A 23,674-nucleotide genomic window follows, 5' to 3' on the forward strand; every position below is an offset into this window, starting at 1 on the left:
TAATCCCTCGGTTTGAGGGAGATCTAGTCTAGCTGCCTTTTGTGCTCTAGAAAACTCCTTTTCAAGGGCCTGATGTCTCCGGCTGGCTTGCTTGTCTGCCCTCTTGGAGGTCTTGTTCGTAGACCTGCCCTTGGTCTTAGGCGCAGGCATGTCAGAACCCTCCAGACTGGGTGGAGTGGCAGACATTAAGGTGGGTAGAGGAGGTGCAGTGTCTTCTGAGGAAGAATTGGCAGCCTCCATTCTCCGATAGCACAGGAGCTCGAGTGGGACCCCCTGGTACCTAGAGAGTACACCTCTGGGCGAGGACACACGCACTGTGGGTACGTATGGGACCCAGGTACTTTTAGGAACCCACTGAATAATCTTATTGGTCGGAAAAGGACAGGCACACTGTGAGTATGTCTGGAATCCGGCCTAATTTGAGGAGGAAAGGACAGATGCCCTGAGGGAACACCTGGAATCCTCGTGGCCAAAATGACAAACAACAGTCACGAAAGAGTGACTCTGGCCCTTAAATGGCAAGCAAGCAGTGTAAGAGACACGAGGGCCTGAGGAGGAATTTTGTAGGCTGCTCAGGATCCCTATTACTGAGTAGATCTGACTAGTGATGATGGGGGGTGAGATACCAATCAGAGGAGGTCCTCAAAATGGTGGCCGCACCTCGAAATGGCGGCCCGGTGAATATTGAGTGACTTGTACAATGCCAACCCCCCCCTTCCGTTAGAACAAGTGACTATTTTATTATCCTGAGAGTAGAATATAGATGAGGAAAGCCTTTTATTTCCTTTGGAAATGACAGTTCCCTGGCTAATTTCCTCGTTGCGCGGCTCAAAATGGCCGCCGCGCACGATGGCAACAAGCCCTGAGCAACTGTAAGGCCTCCCCGTCTAGTCCACTGGTCGCGCGGTTCAAAATGGCGGCCGCGCGCGCCGATCAACCCCAACAGTGAGCTGCAAGGCCTGAGGGAAAACAACTGCTACGATCGAGGGAATCCCTGCTGGCGCGCCTAAAATGCAAATGAGGGACGAACGGCCGTTCGTCCGCTCATCAAGCCAGCAGGTCTCCCTCGTCGCTCGTGCTCTTTTCCCGACCGTTTGCCGGCGAGCGGTGAAAGCTATATGCCTGAAAGGCAAGACGGCCCTGACTGTGCAAGGCGCGCGCGCGCGCGTCTCCTCAGCGGGGGTGCCGGTTCGGAAGGCCCTGAGCTTGAGATCGAGCCAAACGGGCCTTCGATGCAAATCTTTTCACTCCGTTCGTCACCGGGCCGCAGCCGCGAGCTCCGGTGAGAACGGATCCAAGAGATGTTGGAGATGAGAGGGTGAGAAGGATCCCCTCTACCCTGTCAATACTGGGAGGGGGAAAGGAAGAAGGAGCCCCTTCTGTTCAGAAATCACTTTCCTACCCCCAATTGCAGGTTTGGATCAAGTATTATTATTATTATTTTTTTTTTTAACAGTTCCCAATTTTGAATTGGACTAAATAGCCAAAGAGGTGGAGGATTCACCTATAGTCTAGACTATACCTGCCTGAGAGCCAGAGTTACACGTCCGTCCATGGGCAAGATTAAGTCAAGACTGGGATCTAGGGTCCAGGACGGGCGTGGCAACTTTGGCTGACTTAATCTGATTGGGCAGGAATACAGTCTACTACCCATGGGTGGATCCTCCATCTCCAGTGCTGGAGAACTATAATTCAAAAAACAATAAATACGTTGAAAACAGCTCCACTTTCCCTGGAATTAAACATCACTTAAGATTTATATCTGAATAGGCCTGTAGATATTGCATTGTTTAGACTCTTGTGGTAGCTTTATAGAAATGTTAGAAGTTAAAGATTAAAGAAAATAAAATGTATCCTTATGGAATTCAATAATGGCAAAGTATGAAGCAGAAGATACCTAGATGAAGTGGAAATCTTCTAGCAACACTAATTTTAATTTACATTTAAAATATGCAATTATGGATGTAAAGACCCATTCAAATATGAATCTACACAGAAGAGGTTCCAGTTGGCTACAGTTTAATAAATTGCATATTTAACCCAATGACTAAATCACCCATCTATTTAACAGAAAAACTGTCTTACAGAGTTGCTCCTGCTAAGTGAATAATACAGCTAACTATGGAAGAAAGATTTATGAAAATATTACAAGGGATTAACTTTTTGTTCTAAAAATAAATATGTCTAAAGGTTTTATTAACCAATATGTTAAATTGAAGATAATTATTCAGGTTATGACATAATCTATTCAGCAGTTTTGGCAAAGACTGTTTAAGATCTAATATTTTGACTTGCAGCGGGGTTGGCCTATTTCCTACTATTCTTTTTCTATTTTGTTCATGATCTGCAGCACAAAAATAAAAATTTCTAACTGAAGTGTAAGGTGATCACAGTAGTGATAGGTAAAAAAATGCTTTTTTTAAAGCTAAATCACTAGTATGAATTCCGAATCTGCTCAGAAATGGGGAAGGGATAAGGCATGTAAGAATTAAGACTTAATCCCTTCCCTGTTGATTATGACCAAGTCAAGAACATCTGATTCCATACGATTTTTCTCTTTTATGTCATGCAAGGAAAGATAGGGAGACAAACAGAATTAGATGACCCCCCCTATTATCTATGATTGACTTGTCCTTTTTTCTGATCTACTGATGCAGTGGCCACCAAAGACAATAGATGTAAATAAAATTAAAACATGACCTTCTTAGCTACTAAGCAACATAATGTACATGTTTTGTAAATTGAACAGGGAATGAGTAAAAAAAACACCTGTAATCTCTTAATTTAAGGTGTGGATTTGAACATCAAAGTAAGCATTTAAAACATTTGTTTTCAGCATATTTTTCCCCTTATAATATAAATTCTACCAGGAGGAAAATCTTTACATTAGGAATATGTAGGCTCAGTGCTTTTTTTGTAAAAAAAAAAAAAGATTCCGGAACTCACACGTCATACAACCCACCTTGCCTATCCTATAAGGTTCCATCCAAAAAAGGTGCCAGAACTCTGTTCTGGGCGTTTTATGACAAAAAAAAGCCCTGTGTAGGCTTAAAGAACAGCATGGTATACTTTACATTGTTATGGGAGAATATGTTGTGCTATTGACTTCATAGATTCATTAAAAAATTGGAGCTATTTATATCATGGTATGGTTCTCATTATGCACTACTTATAAAGTATATATCCTTTTGATTTTTTAAAAAAGCACATTTCAAACTTTATTTTTATTACATTTATTTACTAGTTCTGAACTGCACCACCATATAAACATTTAACCGGTTTGCAAAAAACTAATCCAACTTCTACAAAGCTGATACCTGTGTCTTATCTCAAAACAGAATTCTTTTTGGTCATTTTCACATATCACAGGATTTCAGCTTATACATTATATACACTACATAACTGAAAAGTCCAACATTTACAACTAATTTCATACAGACAATTTTTTTTGTGCCTCAGTTGGTATATATAGTTCTAATCATTTTGTACGTATAATAACTGAAAAAAGTGATGGTTATAGTTCTGTTAAGGAACATGTTGAAAATTAAGACTTTTAGGACTATTTTACTTGTAATGTCATTTGTCTATTAAACAAAGTCCTTCCTTGGCTAACCACAAATTACAGTACATGATTTAACTATAGATGATACAATCTTAATGTTATTGTATATATATTACATGGTTGCATGTGTAACTGCAACCCAGGAACCCTGTAGGTCTCTCATTTCATAAAAATCTTTTAAAATGGTTAACAAATATTTTTAAATCATGTAACCCCTGAATATTACATCTTTCCAAATTGAACATTTAATATGACTTGCAGTGATAATTATATCATTAAAATTAGAATGATGTAAAAATAATCATTCGTGTTTGATTAAGAAACAGGAGGAAATATTGGGCTACTATTAATGTTAATATTGTGTCACTCGATTTAGGAAAATTCATCCTCAGAATTATGGAATTGACCTACAAAATTTAAATAGCAGAAATTGTGAATTTATATATCTTACACTCATTTCTTGTCAATTTTAAAAGCATCCTAACAACATTCTTATCTTGGAACAGTCTAAAGAGTATCTTAGGTAACCTAAATACTGTTTAATTTCTACTGAAATTTAAGCAAATTATTTTGTTTATATTAGATTAGTCATAACTCTTTAGACATTCAGATGCAATTAATGTTCTTAATATTTAGCATAACCAAAAGACTTTATAAAGGGTCTTATACTTAAGCATCTAGTCTCATATTTGACTAAGTGAAGTAAAATATTTGTGGTGCTACTAGAATTAATACGTTTTTTCCTTTGCTCTTTCATCTTTTTTTCCTAATCCAATGTTTCCTATAATTCACATATCCTACTTTTAAAATAACCATGTATTTGAACAAAAAGTGGTCATATCAGATAATATGACTACATCATACAGAGGAATATACTAGATAGTTGCCTACTGTAGTGTACAATATTAATATGTACATAATATGACTAAACCGCACAGAGAAATGTACTTTATATTTGCCTACTGTACAATACAATAGTAGCATGATTAAAAAGTTTGGATTTCAATAGTAGTTCATAGTTTCCCTTGATAGGAACTCTTAACATCATTTAAATGTTTAAATCTTAAATTAAGCAAAGTGAGACATTATATACAGTATTTTTAGAAATGTATTTAATAACAATAACAAAGTTGAAAGGGATCTTGGAGGTCATCTAGTCCAACCCCCTGCTCAGGCAAGAAACCCTATACTGTCCAGTCTCTTTTTAAAAACTTCCAGAGTTGGAGCATTCACCACTTCTGGAGGCAGGTTGTTCCACTGGTTAATTGTTCTAACTGTCAGGAAGTTTCTCCTTAGTTCTAGGTTGCTTCTCTCCTTGGTTAGTTTCCATCCGTTGCTTCTTGTCCTGCCGTCTGGCACTTTGGAAAATAGCTTGACTCCCTCTTCTTTGTGGCAGCCCCTGAGATATTGGAACACTGCTATCATTACCAGTACCCGTGTGTGTGTGTGCTGCTACATTCTACTGATCTTAAAAGGCTCTTTAAATATACTTAAACAGATTAGCTATTCACTTTACAAACTTATGACAATAAGTTAACTATGTTTCTATTAGAACTATACCTAAATGAAAAAATATTTATTTGAAACAACCTGCTTTCTCTGAATCATGTTACTGAGATATAGGTGTGAATGATATAGCACTATCTTCATGTACAATAATATATAAATATTGCTGAATATTAAATACATTCAGTAATATATTTAACATATTTAATATATATTCAATAAATTATACTTACATATTATTATTGTTTCAATGTTAACCAACTTTATCTTAACAATATTTATTCATGATATCTATTTTTGTCAGAAATGCCAAAACAATAAGAAATTAATATTTTTTAGAAAGTATTTAAAAAAAAGAAAAATATGGAGATAAAATTCTAAAACCAGATAGCATAGAAATAAATTATTCTGTCTTATATTATTTGGTGTAGTTTCTTGTCTCTTTCCAAACCTTTACCACTTCACTATTTTAGTTAGTATTAAAGCATGGAAGTAATTAGTAATTTATAAGAAAACTTAAGCTTAGACCATTTATGGTTTTATTTAGACAAAATCAGCACATCAAATTGAATAAGTGCAAATGGCAGAAAGTAGATAAAAATTCTCTGGTGATCTCAATCCTATTGAGACAGGCAACCGGATTTTGTGCTACCCGATGTTTCTCATCTAGCAAGAACATTAGAATGCCAAATACCTGTGGTTCTTTAAATCCAATCGCTAAGGAAATACATGAACCTGGATATTTGTCTAACTGATGATCTGTTACCTAAATCTTTGGTTCCTAAAAGAATTAACAACCCCTCTCCCTTTTTTTTTTAGGAAAGAAATTATACCTTCTGTGGTATATGAAGTTCTGGGCTTTCTTTCCAAAATGAGCCAACTAGACCCTGAGTTAGGCCAGATAGATAAAAACATATATTGTTTATAAGAGTGTGGTTCAACTTTATGCAAAAGATGTTATTCTCATCCAGAATAGCACTAAAATGTAAATATTATCATTAGGTTGTAAAGCTGTGTTCAAGATCAGTATTTCTGGTACACAGAAAAAGCACATACGTTACAACCCTTCTGTGCACATCAGAAAAGATCCAGCGCTGGGCAGCAGAGAAGGAGGACATGCCAATCTCCAGTGCCCTGAGGCAAATGAAGCTGAGCATCTCAGCAATGGATTTCCTAGAGGCCAGGACTGAAGCAGTCTCTGAAAGGTGTAGGCTTAGGACCAAAACAAACATAAATGCTTGTACAAATTATTTGGAGTATATTTCTGGTTTGAGCTTTCGCAACTGCAACCATTACTGAATGCCTAGCAGTAGAAAATATTGCCAACAATTCTACTTATTATTTGGTTTTTTATAACTGAACACTATCTTGATGGAACCCAGATACTGAAAACTTAAATGATGCTGCTTAGAATATTAAACATGAACAACCTTTGCCCTACTTTGGAGGACTCTGAAATAACCTTTTTGCAGAAGATATAGGACTGCTTTTTGTTATGTTGTTTGTCTCTGATGGGGAAAGTACATTTCCTTATCAAACGTTTCGAGAGCTGCCATATATGTTCCTCAATCCAAGATTAGGATAGTTTCTCCTGGTTAATCCAGTGTGCATCTTTCCTAACGAGGAAATCTTGTTCCAAAACAACTATTGGTAGTCCTCAATTTATGACCATTTGTTTAAATGGTTCAAAGTTACAATAGCTTTGGAAAAAGGGATTTACGACTTGTACACATACTTATGACTGCTGCACCACCCCCCGTCACGTGATTGCAATTTGGGCACTTGGCACCCAGCTTGCATTTACAACTGATTTTAAATCCTGCAGCCATGTGATTTGTGACCTTTTTTGCCAATTTCTCCATTGGAGAAACTGGATTTATTTACTGGCTATCTGATTCGCTTAACAACTGCCATAACATTAGTCATAAAATGGGGCCTGACTCAATTTATGACAGTCCCAATTGTGGTTGTAAGTCCACATGTAGGGCAAAGTGGGAGATTATTTATTTATTTTTGCTTTTATACAATCCTTGCAGTTGAAAAAGAAAAAATGAGCAAGCAGAGATAATAACAAGATTTCCACTGACTCACATAATCTGGACAGCCTAGTGAACCAAACATCCTCTAAACAAACAGTTTGTATCTCTATCAAGAGCAAATTTTTAGAAAGCCTCATTCTGCCACACACTTATCATGTCCTGCCATTTCTCCAGCTTCTAAGGTCTTCCATATTAAGGATGTAAGGGAAGTGTCTTACTCATGACTGTGCATCTAAAAAGGTCTCAGCAAGTGATGCTTGTCTACATACAATTTTTAAGTCTAACCTTTGGACAACAGAGTTTGGATCTAACAGGGTTTTATTTGCATGAATAAACTGGATTACTATTAGATATTACATAGATTAAAATTCACCCCAAATGGTGCATTGCTCAAATCTTATTAAGTGAACATGCAGAAGCTTTCACAACCTTTCTTATCAGTCCTCTAATTTCTCTTGCATGGCATAGCCAGAATGGCTACACCATGTCCTTACTGATGCACAATGCCTAAAACCAGGTAAAAGTATTAGTGTACTGCAAGGCTACAATAAAAACCAGTCGAAAAGCCTGGAAAGACATACGGAAGAGAGCATAAGCATCTTCTGAGATTGGCTCCCAGTATATCAGAAATGCACTATTCTGCTAAGTTCAAAGGTAACGACAGGTATTGTGATCAACAGCCTAGCTGCTCCGCCGCCCTCGGGACAAACGGGGTCTGGCGGGGGCGGCGCCAGGCGGTCCAGCGGAAGAAAGACCTGGATCCTGGGCCGCGGAGAGGTGCAGCTGCAGGATAAGGCGTCTTCTTTCCTTCCCTCCTTCGCGGCATTCTTAAGGTCCCAATAACCCGAGACCGGCGAGTCTGAGCAGTAGAGAGACCGAGCTGCAGATCTCTTTCCCGGAGGGGCAGCAGCAGCAGCTTCGAAGGAAGCGCGTGCACTTCAGCAGCGCGTGGCTCGGGTTTCTCGACTAGCTTTGGCCCGGGCCCGGCGCGCGCGAGCCTCCCTTCTCGCGTTTCCTCGCGTCTTTGGGGAAAAGTCTGCGAGGCGAGCGGCTACTTGTGGGAAAGTGCAGCACAGACGAAGGAAGAGGAGGAGGGAAAGGCGGCGAGGCAGGGAGGGGTGAGAACTCAAGAAACACGCGACCCGGGCGCCTTCCGTCCTTTCTCTTTCCTTCCCTCCCTTTCCTTCCCTCGCCAGCCACTCGCTCTCAGACAGAGGGCGCTTTAGCCATGCCCGCCCGCCCCTGCGGTTACCGCTGCCGCACAGCTCCACGCGTTAGAGAGGCTCCCGCTGCCCGTCCTCTGCTAGCGCTGCTGCCACTGACAAGGCACCCGAAGAAGCGAGGAGGGAACTGAAGCCGGCTACTGCCCCTACTCAGCTGGCTGGCATAGAGCCCCCTGGTGGGGCTGGGGGCTGAAGAGGATACTTTCCACCTTTCTTTTGGCTTGGAAACTCCGCTGACCCCTCTCAGCTCCCGGGGGAGCCCGGTTCGGATGTCCGGTTTCTTACTGTCCCTTTTTTCCTAATCATCCCCACGCAACTTTGGAAGAAGACAAACGGAAGGAAAAAAGAAAACGCGACCGCCGAGCAAGCGAGCGAGCGGGCCAGCCAGCGGGAGAAGGGGCGGGAGTGGATTTCGTGGCCCCTTCCTTTGCTCCATCCCGGGGAACCCGCTGCTTAAAAGGTCTGCCAAGCGAGTGCCAGGACCGGACGGGAGCCCCACAGCGTCAACCACACGCTGTCTTTACGGCTTCTGCGGTCGCGCTTGCCGCCTTTTGCACAATGCACTTGCTGGGATTATTCTCTTTGGGTTACTATCTGGCTGCTGCTGCTGTCGTGCTGTTACTCGCTCGCGAGCCTGCGATAGCCGCTGCCTACGAATCCGGGCAGGGCTACTATGAGGAGGAGCCCGATTTGGGGGAGGCAAAGGTAAGCGGGGGCCCCGGTTGCTGGCCTGCCCCAGGACGAAGTGACTTCACTCCGCGCTAGCTCCCCAAGCATCATGTGATGCGATCACTTGATCTAGATTAAGTACCCCTCCAACATATATCCTCCCTGACAGCTGTTTTAAAACCAGAATGATCTGTTGGTTGCTACTCCTGCTGGAACGTGGAATTAAGATTTAGAATCTTCTCTACTGTACATAGATGTTGAGTGTGGCTCCTAGGTCTGAGTCTACTCACATTAAGTTGATATGTGGAAATATTTGCCACATATTTTAATTTGATAATTCTTTGCTGTGTTTTTGTTAGGAGATTATAAAGGTAATTCTTGCCATGCTCAGTGAAAGCAAACATTACAGCTCCTGAAGATGTGAGGATCAGTAACCCTAGTTATTTTTTTCTCTTATCTATTGTTTGTATGAGACTGTAAGTACTAAAGAGACAGATAAAGTCTTGGAAATCCCATTACTTCCCAAAGTATGCATGAGATGGTTTACACTAGTAAAAGTCTGGGAATGTACTAATGATACCTCTGTGCTAGAAGTAACTGCTTGATGATAACTTCACAGTGGCTTTATCAAGGGCAAAGTTGTAAGATTATATGGTATTCTGTATCCTCAAGAGTGAAATCAGTAGTTGCTGCTGACTTAAATATGTAAAAGTTTTGGAAAGCTAAATAATGCAACTTCAATAACAATCTCCAAACAGAAATAAGAACTCTAATGCTATACCGGCCTTCACTTTTTCTAGTATCTAATATGTTTTTTCCAGAATGTAGTCAAAACTATTTCCAGGAAGTTAACCTGATTTCTGCATTTGACAGTGATACTCAGCTAATTCTTGGTTACCCTGGTTTATTGATGTTAGATAAAGAGTTCTACTTCATTGAACATGTAAGGATATTATGATAAAAAGAATTAAGATGTGAAATCGTATATAGATTTTAAAATGTGATTAGATTGTCTACTAGTATTAACTTTAAATATAGACTGAAATGATCTTTTTATATTTACTCAAAAATAATCATCCAATAAATCTGAGGATTTACCTGAATTTAAAAGAATATAATCCAAACTTGTTTAATTTTTTAATGTGTATATTTTGCACATAACCTCCCCTATGTGTACAAAATAGTTCTGTGTAGGCCTGCTACAATTGTTAACTGTTCATGAATACAGATCTTTCCTTTTAACAGAACATTTCCATACATGTGGACACTTCATTTGCTGTTGCTCTTTGCTGTCAGTTTAAAGGTGATTGCTGGACGTGAGATATTGCGATATTTTTATACAACTTTAAATCATTTCAGCTCTGATAATTGAACATAGAATTAATCTACTTAGTTGATGATCTAATTTACCAAGTTCCCAAATGTTGAAAGTTAAAAATAAATTCTTTTTTACATAATTTTACAAATCAGTTGACAGATTGTGTTTTATTATATTTTAAAATTATATAATTTATGTAATTTTTAAAACAGTTTGGAAGCTGAAAAGTGTGGGACTAAGAAGATGTTATGTCATAAACCTATATCAATATTGTAGAAAATCTCCACCACAATCTGCCCTGTACTTTTTAAAGTTAAGTGACTATGCAATAAACTTAGGCTAATCAGAGGCACTGAAAGACAATGAACAGTAGACTTAAAATAGCATACAAATTTTCTGGGTTAGGGATAAGATTTTCTTCAATTGTTTTCTAGTAGGGCATTTTTTTTTTATCTTTTAACTGCCCATATAAATGACTTCAGTAGAACTTGAATGAAAATAATTTGAAGGATTAGCCCCTATTGATTTTACATATTTGCCTCTCTAAGATAAGAAATGATTAAAGAAAAATTCTGAAGGTATTAGAAAAGATTAGCTAAGTACACTGTAAGTAATCATTTTGAGGAACGTTTGACTATGCTGTCAACATAACATTTCTTTTTTGAAAGTAATAAAAATGAATGCTTTGGTTTTCATCTGTTTGTTGAATTTATACTTTCCTTACCAGCTTTCTCTTCATATATGCCATTTTTTAGAAATTTCAAATAGATAAGTGTTTATTTACATTGTGCCTTCCATAAATGGATGTTATTTCTATATTAGATATTATAAGGTGTCTGTGTTGTTTGTAACTACTGATTATGTTAAATACTCATTGGACAGCACCTTTGCAGTAGCCTCTACAGTATAGACTGAATGTAAATCATATTCGTAAGGATAGCTTATAATTCACAATACCACCTCCTATCATTTAATCACTTTTTAAGAATTTGAAATAAAGTAAGAATCTCTTGTAGGATGTCAAGTTGTGTGATATTTTGAATGCAGGAGTCACTAGATTTTTCTGAGGAGTATGTTATTATTTTTTGTACTTTCAGATCATGCTTCTTCCTTAAGAAAGCTCACAAAACATGGATTTCCCAATAATTTCTCATTCCAGTGATCCATGATTCATGCTTTATAAGCTTCAGCAATGGTACTATATAAAGATTGTCGCATGCCAATTGCTGGACCTTTTCTTTCTTATTTTCAGTTGCTTTATTGTTTTGTAGCAGGATGCCTTCTGATCATATTTGTGGATATATGGATCTAGTGATTATATAGCATGAACTAAAGAAGTTTTTATCCTAATAAGAACGCTTTATTCTATACTAGGCTCAGTAAACAAACAAACAAAAACCCTGTAGCTCAGGAAAGGGCAAACCTAGGGTCTTTGAGATATATTTGACCAACTCTTCTCAGCATACCTCATCATTGGTAATACCAGCCATGTTTCAGGAGTTGACCAGCCATGTTTCTGCTAAAAGACAGCAGAAAATATATTTGCTTATCCTAGTACATTGAGTTTTAGCACATGATTTTCTTAGGACTATCTCTTGTTTGAATTATTATGCATCAAAGGTCCAAGAAGCAAATACTACTTACATGTAACTTTGTATTCTAATAAAACAAGCATCTATCTAAAATCAACTGCACTTGGTTTTATATAATTCCACTGAATTTTCCTTTTACGTAATTTAACATGATTTAAATTTAAATTGGCACATTTTTACAAATAATTACAGAGATGATCACCTGGTTATTTTTCCTCATCTTTCTGCCCAAGTACTTTTCACTTATCTAGACAATCTGGGGGGAAAAACAGGAAGGATTGGCCTTTGAAGAGCAATGGATTAGGAATAATTTGGAATAACTCATATGTGTAGCCACTTTGCTTTTCAATAAGGCCTCTTCATCTTTTGCTTTATGTATTATAAGAGCTGATCTGATGTAATAGTAAGGCTTGTTCTATCATACAGGAGATGGAACTCATGATCTTCCATGTAAGTTGAACTCAATATAACTTCCAATCAGATGGAATATATTTCTTGGAAAGGGAAAATTCAGAAAAGGTAGCAAATGTTTCAGCATTTCCGTCCTGTCCAGTGAGACTTTGGAATCATCAGAACATACTGATATTGAATCACTACAACTATCTTACTTTCTAATAATGATACTTTAAAAAGATAAAACTTCCAAATGGCCTTCAAAGGTGACTTCATACAGAGTGTATAGTGCAGTAATCAAGACAATTAATGACTAAAGGATGAATGGTTGTGGGTAGGCCCACCAATCTAGGGATTGGTGCAGTTGGTACACTGTACATTGGTATCCATCCACTAGACAGATTTATGCAAAAGCCTTCCTGACCACAGCTGCTGCTTGCCCCTGAAGCAGGTGCTGTAAGTCCAGGACAGTCCTCAAAATACATACCTGTTCAGTTTGGATATGTGTGATTATATTCAGAGCTAAGGATAGAAAAATCCTGGGAGTGTGAGAACTGTGAACATAAAGCTACTTGGCTTTGTCAGGGTGGAGCCTGTTCTTCCCTATCCAGACACTCTTAGCACCAATCACTAAGGCAAGATTTTGACAATATCACTTTTGACAATATATCACCAGGGTTGATATATACAATCAGTACATCAGCTTACCAATGACACTGACCCTGTGCTGACAAATAACCTCATCCAGTAGCCTCATGTAAACAGGGAGAAGTATGTGAGCCCGCTGCCACACATACTAAGGAGATAGGGTCAAATTCCTCTCCACCCCATCAATACAGTCTGGCACTGACCCTTGAAGAAAGAGGAGAATTCACTGCCAAATCATACCTCTCATTTCCAGCACCTGTAGTCAGTCCAGAAAATATTGTCGCATACTACCCTAATAGGGATTGGTGCAGTTGGTACAAATAAGTTTGATATTTGTAACATAATTATTTCTTTTCTGTCATCTTTAATACTGTGCTCATTTAAGGATTGAATAATCTCAGGCTGAAATCACAGAAATGCATTTTATTCATTTGAACAAGCCACATTGGCCAAATTCACAATTGTTGCTAAGCCAAACACCAAGTTTCATAAATGCCAGTAGTTTGTGTTGACTGAGGTTTAGTATTAAAAATCTTATAGGGGAGTGGGAAGAGTATTATATAACACATTAAGTAAAAGTTGAGCCAATTATACTATGGATGCAACCAAAATCCAATTTAATTTAAATATGTTTTGTTTATAGTTGCTTATCTCAACTTCTCTTATTTGTGCTGTGATTGGTATCTACTTCCATAGCATCTTTAGTGTATATATTATTTTATAGTTTCATAGATCATAGAGATTTGTGAGTGGCTTTTGAAGAAACTAGAAAAAGATATGACTACTTATATTGTTCAAAGAATAGTACTTTGCACATGCTGAAGTTCCTGTGAAGCACCTCCTTGAAAAGATTTGCACAGACTTATGCAACTTTATTTTTTCTTAGCTGTGAGGATCCACTGGCCCCTAGTGCAGAAAACATTCATTTAAAGTTAACTATTCTAGGGATTTATTTTGAGAATTAGAACCTGAGTGGAACTCATAGGTTCTTTTCCATATATATATGTTCCAGTTGCTGCAAATGTATTTATTTCAGCAATATAATTTAAAAGAGTAGATTCTTGCCAATCTGCCATAAATCATCAAGAGGTTTGCTAGTTTCATATTTTTCCTAGTCCTGCAGTATCCTGCTAAAATAAATATTTTCTATTATTTTTTTCCTACCAAAGCACTTGGCTGCACTTGCTATGTAAGTTGATTGCTTTGGGAAATGCCAACTATGTTTTGTAAAGTAGCTGCGTCCAGTAAGAATATATTTACATACATATTCATCTTTCAACTTTTGTGTTTAGATAAATCTATCCTATGATAGTGACTACATTCTGATATAACAGATATTCTTTTTGAACTCAAGTTTTGGTGTTTAGGTAGAATTATTCTTACTGAATTATGTTTTGTTTTATACTATATTTATTGTAGCAGAAATTTTTTTGTAACAGTACAAATGCTACATATCTCAAAATAATTCTTACATATTTCAGAATGAAATCCCCTGCAGATTTTTAGCTGAAATATTCATCAGATATTTTGTAATTATCTTTGATTTCTGTCATATTTTCTAATATCATCATTCTGGAATATAACATATATGTAACCAAAACAAATTGCTGGTTTTATCTCAGTAGGGCTAAAAGGAAGAAATAACATCTATTATTGAAATAATTATTTTTGCTGAAACAATTGTTTTGTTAGATTAAGTTTAGGAATCTCTACTACATTGTTCTAAGGTTTCCTGTCCAGACTGTGTAATGCAGTGATCGTTACTAACCTTGACTTTCTGTAAAACTGTTAGCAAAATATGCATGGCAGAAGAATGAAGTTTAAGTCTGACCATCATAGTGCTGTGCTCTGCTTATGCTAACAAGAAGTCTTAGCAAAATGCCAAACTGAGTTCATAGAGGGGTGTCAAACTGCCAGTCCATGGGCTGGACGCGTCACACGGAAGCCGTGCCCACCCCATTGCTGGCAATGGCAAAACAGTCCCGATACGTTGCGCGACATCACGTGACCTCGTGAGTTTGATATGGAAGATTGGCTAGCAGCCCTGGTCTACACATTATATGGGCAATTGTTCCCATTTAATTGTTTTGAAACGTTGCCTCTATTATGCCAGAAAAGGGGTGTGTGTGTGTGTGTGTGTGTGTTGGATGTATATATGTACGTGTATGTATGTATATATGTGTGTGTGTGTGTGTGTGTGTGTGAATTCTATTTCTGAATGAATGAATTTATTTTGTGAATACGGTAAGCAAATATTAAAGGTAATATGTGGTGATTTGGTTTGTTTCAGTCTGAAATCATGGAATTGGCTTATACAGGAGCATACTTCTTTCTTTCTTCATAGAGAAGAAGGTGACTTTTCCTTTTCCTACTTCTGTCATCTCTACTTTTTCTTGTTTCCCTATTACCAGTGCTGCATTGAGCTACACTATATACCTTTTCTTAATCACAGCTTTTCTTTGCCTTTTCTCTTGCTGTTTCTATTCTCTGCTTCCTCGGGTATCTGGGCTGCTAAAATTGGGCTAGAGGCATGGAGTTTCATTTTATTTCTCTGTCCTTAGTGGGAAAGATTTTTAAATCTCTCTCACTGGCATTGCTGAGTTACAGAGATCAGCAATCAAGTTCATGTTGGCATCAGGGCATTCATAGCTTAACTAAATGGTGCTTATGGAGCCTAACGTTAAACAGCAGTGAAAGAATTAAAAAAAAGCCTGTAATTAAGATCACCAAATCTTGCTAAGTTTGGGGTGCATAACGTTTTGTCTATTTGAGCTATCAATATTCTAATTCTCTGAAGTTTCACTCTACTATAGCAATGCAAATCATATATATCATGAATTGTGGATAAACTAATTGTATGCCTCAAATACAAGTGTTTTGCTAAAATTGTGAAGATCCACGTACAGGTCCACTCCCTTGGTAAAAAGAAGAAGCTTGTTCAGCTGCACAGAAGCTCACTTGGGTAACTTTGGGCTAGTCCCCCTCTCTAAGCCCAGCATATCTCAGAGGATTGTTGTTGGAGAAAGCAGGAGGAGGGATCACTGTATATACATGTACTAGGTATATGGGGATGACTTTGAGAGGCAGAAGACAAGACATAAACTGGACAACCAGCATGTAAAAGGTATGGTATGTGGGAATGGCCTTGGGAAAGAAGAAGGTGTTGCCAAGGACAGGATTCCTCAACCTTTCCAGGTTGGCGGCCTAGCACAAGGGGGGGAGAGAGGATGGTTTTGTGTGAGGGGCAGGCACGCATGCATGCGCACAGCTTCATTTGTGTGAGTGAGTCTGTGAGTACCGGCGCCCACCACTAGCGCTAGTGGGGCTGCATGTGTGTGTGTGCCAGCCTGCCACTTACGTGGTCCAGTTGTACATAGGCAGGTTGGGGCCCCTGGCCTAGGAAATATTTGAATAAGAGAACATATCCCACAGTTGCATAATGGTGGAGAAAGAAGCTCAGAAGGGATGTCCTTTAAGTTTTCAGACTGTAAAGGAAACAGCAGGAGATTTATACTTTTTCGACTTCCTCCGTTTCTTTTTAAATTATGGAATACAGGTGCCCCTCATTTAGTTAGCTGGGAACAGCGACTTGGTCACTGTGCTTACGATCTTATTTAGCCTTCCTTTTTTTTACAGACTTGTGAAGATTGTCAATGTGACGATTGGTCTTAAAGATACTTTTTATCAATGTCATAACTGCGGTCATTAAACAAGGCAATCATTAAACAAGGACTACCTATATAGAAAGGCTAATAGCATCTCTGCCTTGACAATTTTTCAAGCTCTATTCTTTTAGAATTAAAAAAGTTAGTTGTGTATTAAACAGTTTATTCCCATTTTTAATAAATCTGGCACTCAATTTGAGTTCCTACATTCTGATTACAATAATGCCTTATAACATTACTAAATTTGGAGAGCTACTCACAAGTGCAGCAGAAAGGCACATTACAGATGTAAAAATGACTATAAGCAGACCATTTCTGAAGTGATGATTTCTACATTTTATATTTTTTTTTAAAAAATCCTTTTAAAATGTTCTCCACCCTTGTCTTATATATCATGTTGTCAGTTGTTTCAGAATTAGGAGTTATTCTTAAAAACCCAAGGTAATTGAATAATAATATGCCAAAGCCAATACTTTCTTTGTTTTTTCCTCTGCAATATATAAATTATTCACAATGCAAATGAAGGACTGATTGGGCCTGTGGTATCAATAACACTCCCTGATGTGGCTTCTTGCTTTTGTTTTGTAGCTAGTGCTTGGAAGAGAACACTATTGACCTACTGCTTTTTATTGTAAATAATTATACAGAATTTCTATCAAATGTTCAAAATATATCACAGGGGTATTGCAATTATTTTACAACTGTCCAGTAGGGTGGGTTACATTTCATTCCATTTCATACTTCAGTGCATTAATCACTAAGCTATACCAGAGCTCATTTAACATGGAGCCTAAAATGTTTCAGGGGCAAATTAAAAGCAAAGCTTCATAAGGAATAAAAATAAAAGCACTACCTAATCTTTAGGAATTATTTTTTAACATCTGGCATAGTATATAATGTCAGTTCATAATTGTTAAAAGCATAAGCTAAAAACAAGCCAATATTGACTGATTACCAAAATTTGCTTTCTTCATAATAATAATGTAGTTTTGATAATATGTCTGCATTTCTATCCTACTGGGGAAAGGGAAAATAAATTGTTTCTGAATTCTAGAAGTTTCTTGATTTTAATTCTTAACCGCACTCTGTCAGCCTAGTAACATGAACACTAAATAAAATTCAAGAAGTTACACTGTATATTATTTATTCATGCATTATTTTTGTATAATATATTTATACATTAATTTAATATCTTAATAGGAATAATATCTGTGCAGAACAAAACAGAATGGAATTCAGTTAAACAAATTGATATCATTGTAGACATTTCAAATTGAGTTTTCCAGATTTTTGCTTACATTTTGAAAGTAACTTTGTAAAATTAATTATATAAATTACATAAAATATGAAATTTGTAGATATTATATTTGCTATTGATGTGCTTATTATGAACTAATAAATTTATAAAAAGTTTTTTTTAATATTAAAAAAATGTTAAAAGTTTTTTAAAAATTCACATTAGAGAAAAGATTGGAATTTTTTTTTTGTTATTTTTGGCCTTATACCAATATTGAAATTAGTATGTTGGGGGGAAAGCAAAAAGTTTAGTCTGACAGATATAATGTCTTATATTTGGTTTGGATTTCCCCAAGAAGATTTTTTCTGTTGTACTTTTCACTTATTTTTAAGCATTTTATTGTTGCTGCTGCTCTTATTATTTAGATAATGTATATATTTTTGTGTTTTGGTCTTTTTGTTCATTTTTCTGTTAAAAATCATGTGTGACATAAAATGTGAAACTAAATAATTGTGGATGGATTTCAAGAAATAGATAAAATAAATCCAAGTAGTGTGGAAAAATTAATGAGTATGATTAAACATGTTTAAATATATGTGTAGAAGATGTGTAGAAGATATAACATAAAAAGCAAGGGGCCATTGCTTCAAGAACAGGAGTGATTGGTTTAATGAACTGGATTATGGACTGTGAGTTTTCTGTTTTTTTAATGATGGTTTTTATTATATGGTTTTATGTTGTTTTCTTTTTCTTATTTGTAAAGGGATGTATTGTTCTTTGTTTTTATATTTGTTGCAATTAATTGTAAGCCACCCAGAGTTATATATATGAGATGGGCTGTTAAATAAATTTGTTAAATAAAATAAATAAATAAAATTTATAAGCATACATTAAATGATATCTGAGCCAATAGATCTAAATTTAAGCAGGAATAGAAAATTGGAAAAATAAATGCAGGTAGTTCTCAACTTACAACAGTTTGTTTAGTGACCATTCAAAGTTATAACAGCAAAGTGACTTATTACCATTTTTCACACGACCATTGCAGCATCCCCATGGTGATGTGATCAAAATTCATAAGCTTGGCAACTAACTCATATTTATAATGGTTGCAGTGTCCCAGAGTCATGTGATCACCTTTTGCGACCTTCTGACGAGCAAAGTCAATGATGAAGCCGGTTTCACTTAACCATATTACTAACTTAATACGACAGTGTTTCACTTAACAAATGTGGCAAGAAATTCAGTTAAAATGGGACAAAATTCAGTTAATAAATGTCTCACTTAGCATAAATGTTCGGTTCAATTGTGATCGTAAGTCGAGGACTACCTGTAAATCTATATTGAGACAATAGCTTTAATAAGCCAATTAAAGATGCACAAAACTGATAAATTCCTGGATGAAGTCAAACCACATAGGATTTTGTAACAAATATGTTGTAGCACTGTATAAACATTTTTATATGGGTTGATTGAAAGTTTACAAACATGACAACTGATTTAGGGACGATGTTACAATTGTACCAAGCTTAACCTGTTTTTAAAAAAAGAAAAGACAGATAAAATTTCAGTCAGTTACCTGATGTTACACTTACATACCCAAGGTAATTATAATTAACAAAAAAGTAAGCCAACTCTAAAGATCACAAAATATTTGCCTGAGAAATGAAAGAAAATGTCTAAATCAAGAAACAGGTATATTTTTATTCTCTAATGCTATAAGCCATTGCATCATTTTATGTACAAATCTCAGCAGGAAAGTACAAATGTAATGATCCATTAATACTGGAAGGACTGTAAAACCTGAGCAATAATGGAGCACCTTTGATCCTTATAGAATAGGACATGCTTTTTAATTCATTCATCTCACCTAGCTGCAAGGAATTTTATAACTAGGTTTTTCCCTAAAAGTTCCAATAGTATTGTCTTAGGTAAGGCATTATAGCTTTACAGTATAAAAGCTGTTCTGCAGTTACTGTAGGCATTATGTTGGAAACGTAATCAACTGACTTTAGGAAACAGTTGATTCTGTGCAGATTAAAATAGCTTGGAATCAATGACAAGTACAATGGAGGCTCTGGTCTTCTCCTGGACCAGAGTGCCTGTGGAATTGTGCAGTTGATCCCTAACTATCAGAAGACAATTCAGAAATATGGACTTCCGGTGGCTCGGCGGCTGCCGAAGGGGGTTGTTTGACAGCCTCCCATCCAGGACTGCGTAAGAATCGCCGAAACAGCGCGTATCAGCTGTTTGGCGATTTGAAACTTTTCTCCGGGCAAAGGAGAGAAGGAGAGCTTACTCGTGAGTAGGAGTCGAGTTCCCTAGCCTCCCTGGGTGCTCCCAGCGAGGCGAAGGTGAGAACTCCTCCGGAGCTCAGAGTTCCTCCGCAGATCGGGACGTCTTCGCTGCAGCGAAGCCAGACGCCGTCTCCACCTCTGATTTTTTTTTGAATTTAACTGTGAGTACTTTTAACAGACAGAGCTAACTAGGAAACTTGGACCTTTTATAAAGAACTTAAAACTTTGACTCAGAGATTAAAGTACTCTTCTCAAATGATTGAAAATCGAAAGTTACTTTTTGGAGGAAAAAAAATGGCTGCGGTTTGCCGCTTCTTTGTTCTAAAGAGACACTTTTACTTTCCTTCCGGTTGTGGATTGCTACATTGTTAAAATTGTAAAAAATCTTTAAAAATTAAGGAAAAATCTCCAAAAAATAAGGAAAAATTAAAGGAAAATCTGTTTGACTTTTAGCTGTTTTGGACTGTATATTACAACTTTTTTTAAACTTAAGAATGGCCTCTAAACGAGGTGTAGCCCCTGCAGCACCTAAATCAGCTGTTTCCTCTCCAGCTGTACAGACTACGCAACAGAGAGCTAAAACTCCTCCACCCTCCTCACCACCTTATATTACTTTAAAGGATCTGCAGGACTCTTTGATGCAGATGCAGATGCAGATGTCTAAACAAATTGTACAACAAGTAAGAGTGGAGACAGAAGAGCTGCTTGCTAAAAAGAATGATGAACTATGTGAGAATATGTCTCAAATCTTTCAGGGCTTTGCTTTTCATATGGATCGTATAGAGAACCGTGTGGAGGAAGTAGGAGAAAAAATGGAAGGGGTGGAGGAGAGAATGGAAAAAGTAGAAGAAAGTATAGAGATTGCTCAAAATGATATTGTAATGGCACAATTCAGAGAGATGGAACATGCAATAAGAATTAGAGGCCTTCAGGAAAATGCACAGGAGAAACTGAGAGAAGAGGTAACAGCTGCCCTAGCATTGGCTTTAGACTGCGACCCTGAAATTATCTATGGAGAGATTGAAAAAATATTTAGAGTCAATTCATGGGTCGCACGTCAGAGAAAACAGCCCAGGGATGTTGTTGTTTATTTTTCTAGAAAAGTACATAGAAATGAAATTATACAGGCCTTTTACCAGCAGAAGTTTCAGATTGCTGCCCAGGATATTATACTTTTGAAAGAAATACCTTCAAAGATTTTTAAAAAAAGAAAGGAGTTTGCATTTCTGACTCAAGAGTTAAAGAAGCAGCAAATACCCTTTAGATGGGAAATACCAGTTGGATTGGTCTTTATGTTTGCTGGCAATCGCTATAGACTCAATACAGTACAGAAGGCAAAGAATTTTTACTCAACGGTGTTGAAAGTTGGTTCACCTTCTACATCACCAGCTAAAGGAGTAGAAGAAGGAGTGGAACAATTGATTGTGGAACTACCTGGAGCTATGTCACTATCTGCAGGAGATTTCCAGAATTTACAAGTGTTGGAGGCAAAACAGGATCCAAAAGACCAGAGAATGACACGTGCGGCTCATAAGCGTAAGGAAAGAGAGCAACAGAAAGAGGCTATGCCCCAAACATGTGCAACTACTTCGGAGCCAGTGGGAGGGGCCAGACCTAAAAGATCTGTCACAATGGATCTTCAAGGGATAATTCAGAAGCTCCAAAAACCAAAGGATGGTTAAGTTAATAACTTTAAATGTTAATGGATTGAACTCACCACAAAAAAGGAGAAAAATATTTTATTATTTGAAGCAGCATAAGAATGATATTATATGTCTACAAGAAACACACATTACATTAAAAGACCAAAAGTACTTATTTAATCCTAAACTGGGCTTACATTTTGCGGCCTCCTCTCAAAAGAAAAAAGCGGGTGTAGTTCTTTATATCAAGAAGGAATTGATGCCAAAATTAATAGATACTGATGCAGAAGGAAGATTTGTACTTGTGGAAATCATTTTGAATGGGAAAAATGTCTTCTTGTAGGATTATATGCACCAAACCTATATCAACAACAAAAGCAATTTTTTACTGTTTTGCATCAAAAGATAACGCAATTGGATTATAAATCGGTTATTATGATGGGAGACTGGAATGGTGTAATAGATCCAAACAGAGATAAAAAGACTTCAGCTAAAACTTCAACACAAATTAAATTGCCTAAAAGTTTTTTTGCGTTACAGGAAGACTTTGAGTTAAGAGACATATGGTGTGAAAGGAATATGGGAGAAAGTGATTTCACTTTTTTTTCGGATAGGCATCAATCTTACTCCAGAATTGACTTTATTTTGATTACTACTGACTTGATGCCTAGGATTAAGAAGGTAAAGATTTTTCCTAAGATTTTGTCGGACCATAGTCCTGTATGGATGGAGATTTCAACTGATGGAACTAGTAGAAGGACTTGGAGACTGAATGAGAACTTATTGAATTATGAAACAAATGTGCAGAAACTAAAGGATTATTTAAAAGAATTTTTCACGTTGAACATGAATAAAGGCACCCCTATATCGACGGTCTGGGATGCAAGCAAAGCTGTTATGAGGGGTGCCTTAATTTCAATGAACTCTGTTTATAAGCGAAAACAGCAGCAAAATTATAAAGATATTGAGCAAGAGATAAAAATAAAAGAAAAAGCTTTCTCCTTAAACCCAATGGATAAGAGTTTAAAGGCATCTATTGTAATGCTGAAAGAACAGTATAATATGTTGCTCTCTGACCAAATTGCTATCAATCTGAAATATATGAAACATAATACATTTTGCAACGCAAATAAACCTGGAAGATGGTTAGCGTATCAATTACGTAAGAAACAAAAACAAAGACTTATTGAGAAAATAAACTATAAGGGTAAAGAAGTCTTTTTACAGGATTTGATCAAAAGGGCCTTCACAGAATACTTTGCTAAATTATATGCCTCTGAGAATATACAATCAAATGAAATAGATAATTATTTACAACAAGCAAATTTGCCTTGTCTTTCTGAGGATCAAAAAGGACTGATGAACGGTATGATCACGGTGGAAGAGATTGCAGAGGCATTTAAACAACTGAAGGTTGGTAAGGCCCCTGGTACAGACGGGTTTACTGCAATTTATTATAAAAAATTATTGGAAGAAATGTTGGAACCCTTGAGATGTCTATTTAATGACATCTTAATGGGGGGACAAATACCACCATCTTGGAGATGTGCATTTATTTCACTTATACCTAAGGAGGATCAAGATATGACCCAGCCTAAAAATTACAGACCAATATCATTATTGAATACGGATTATAAGATTTTTGCAAAAATATTAGCCAATAGACTAATGCAAGTAATCAAGCAGATTATTCATATGGATCAGTCTGGATTTATAAATGGAAGATATATGAAGAATAATGTTAGACAAATTGTGAATGTGTTGGAATACTTGGATAAAAACAATCAAATCCCGGCGGCCCTTATCTTTCTGGATGCTGAAAAGGCTTTTGATAAATTGGACTGGCAATTTTTGCTACGGTTGGTGGACAGAATGAACTTTG

At 37.0% G+C, this 23,674-nt stretch overlaps 1 protein-coding gene across 1 annotated transcript in view; it reads left to right on the forward strand.

Moving 5' to 3' along the window:
- The first annotated feature begins 8,704 nt into the window (after positions 1 to 8,704).
- VEGFC (vascular endothelial growth factor C) overlaps positions 8,705 to 23,674 on the forward strand; it is a 48,295-nt gene continuing 33,325 nt past the window's right edge. The window contains exons 1-2 of the mRNA XM_029283732.1: positions 8,705 to 9,035; positions 12,751 to 12,753. Of these exons, the coding sequence (XP_029139565.1) occupies positions 8,889 to 9,035; positions 12,751 to 12,753 (150 nt within the window). The 5' untranslated portion in view covers positions 8,705 to 8,888. The remainder of the gene's footprint in view (positions 9,036 to 12,750; positions 12,754 to 23,674) is intronic.

Source organism: Protobothrops mucrosquamatus, unplaced genomic scaffold (assembly GCF_001527695.2).
Source record: "Protobothrops mucrosquamatus isolate PMUCROS unplaced genomic scaffold, P.Mucros_1.0 scaffold204, whole genome shotgun sequence".
In the NCBI taxonomy this organism is placed as follows: domain Eukaryota; kingdom Metazoa; phylum Chordata; class Lepidosauria; order Squamata; family Viperidae; genus Protobothrops; species Protobothrops mucrosquamatus.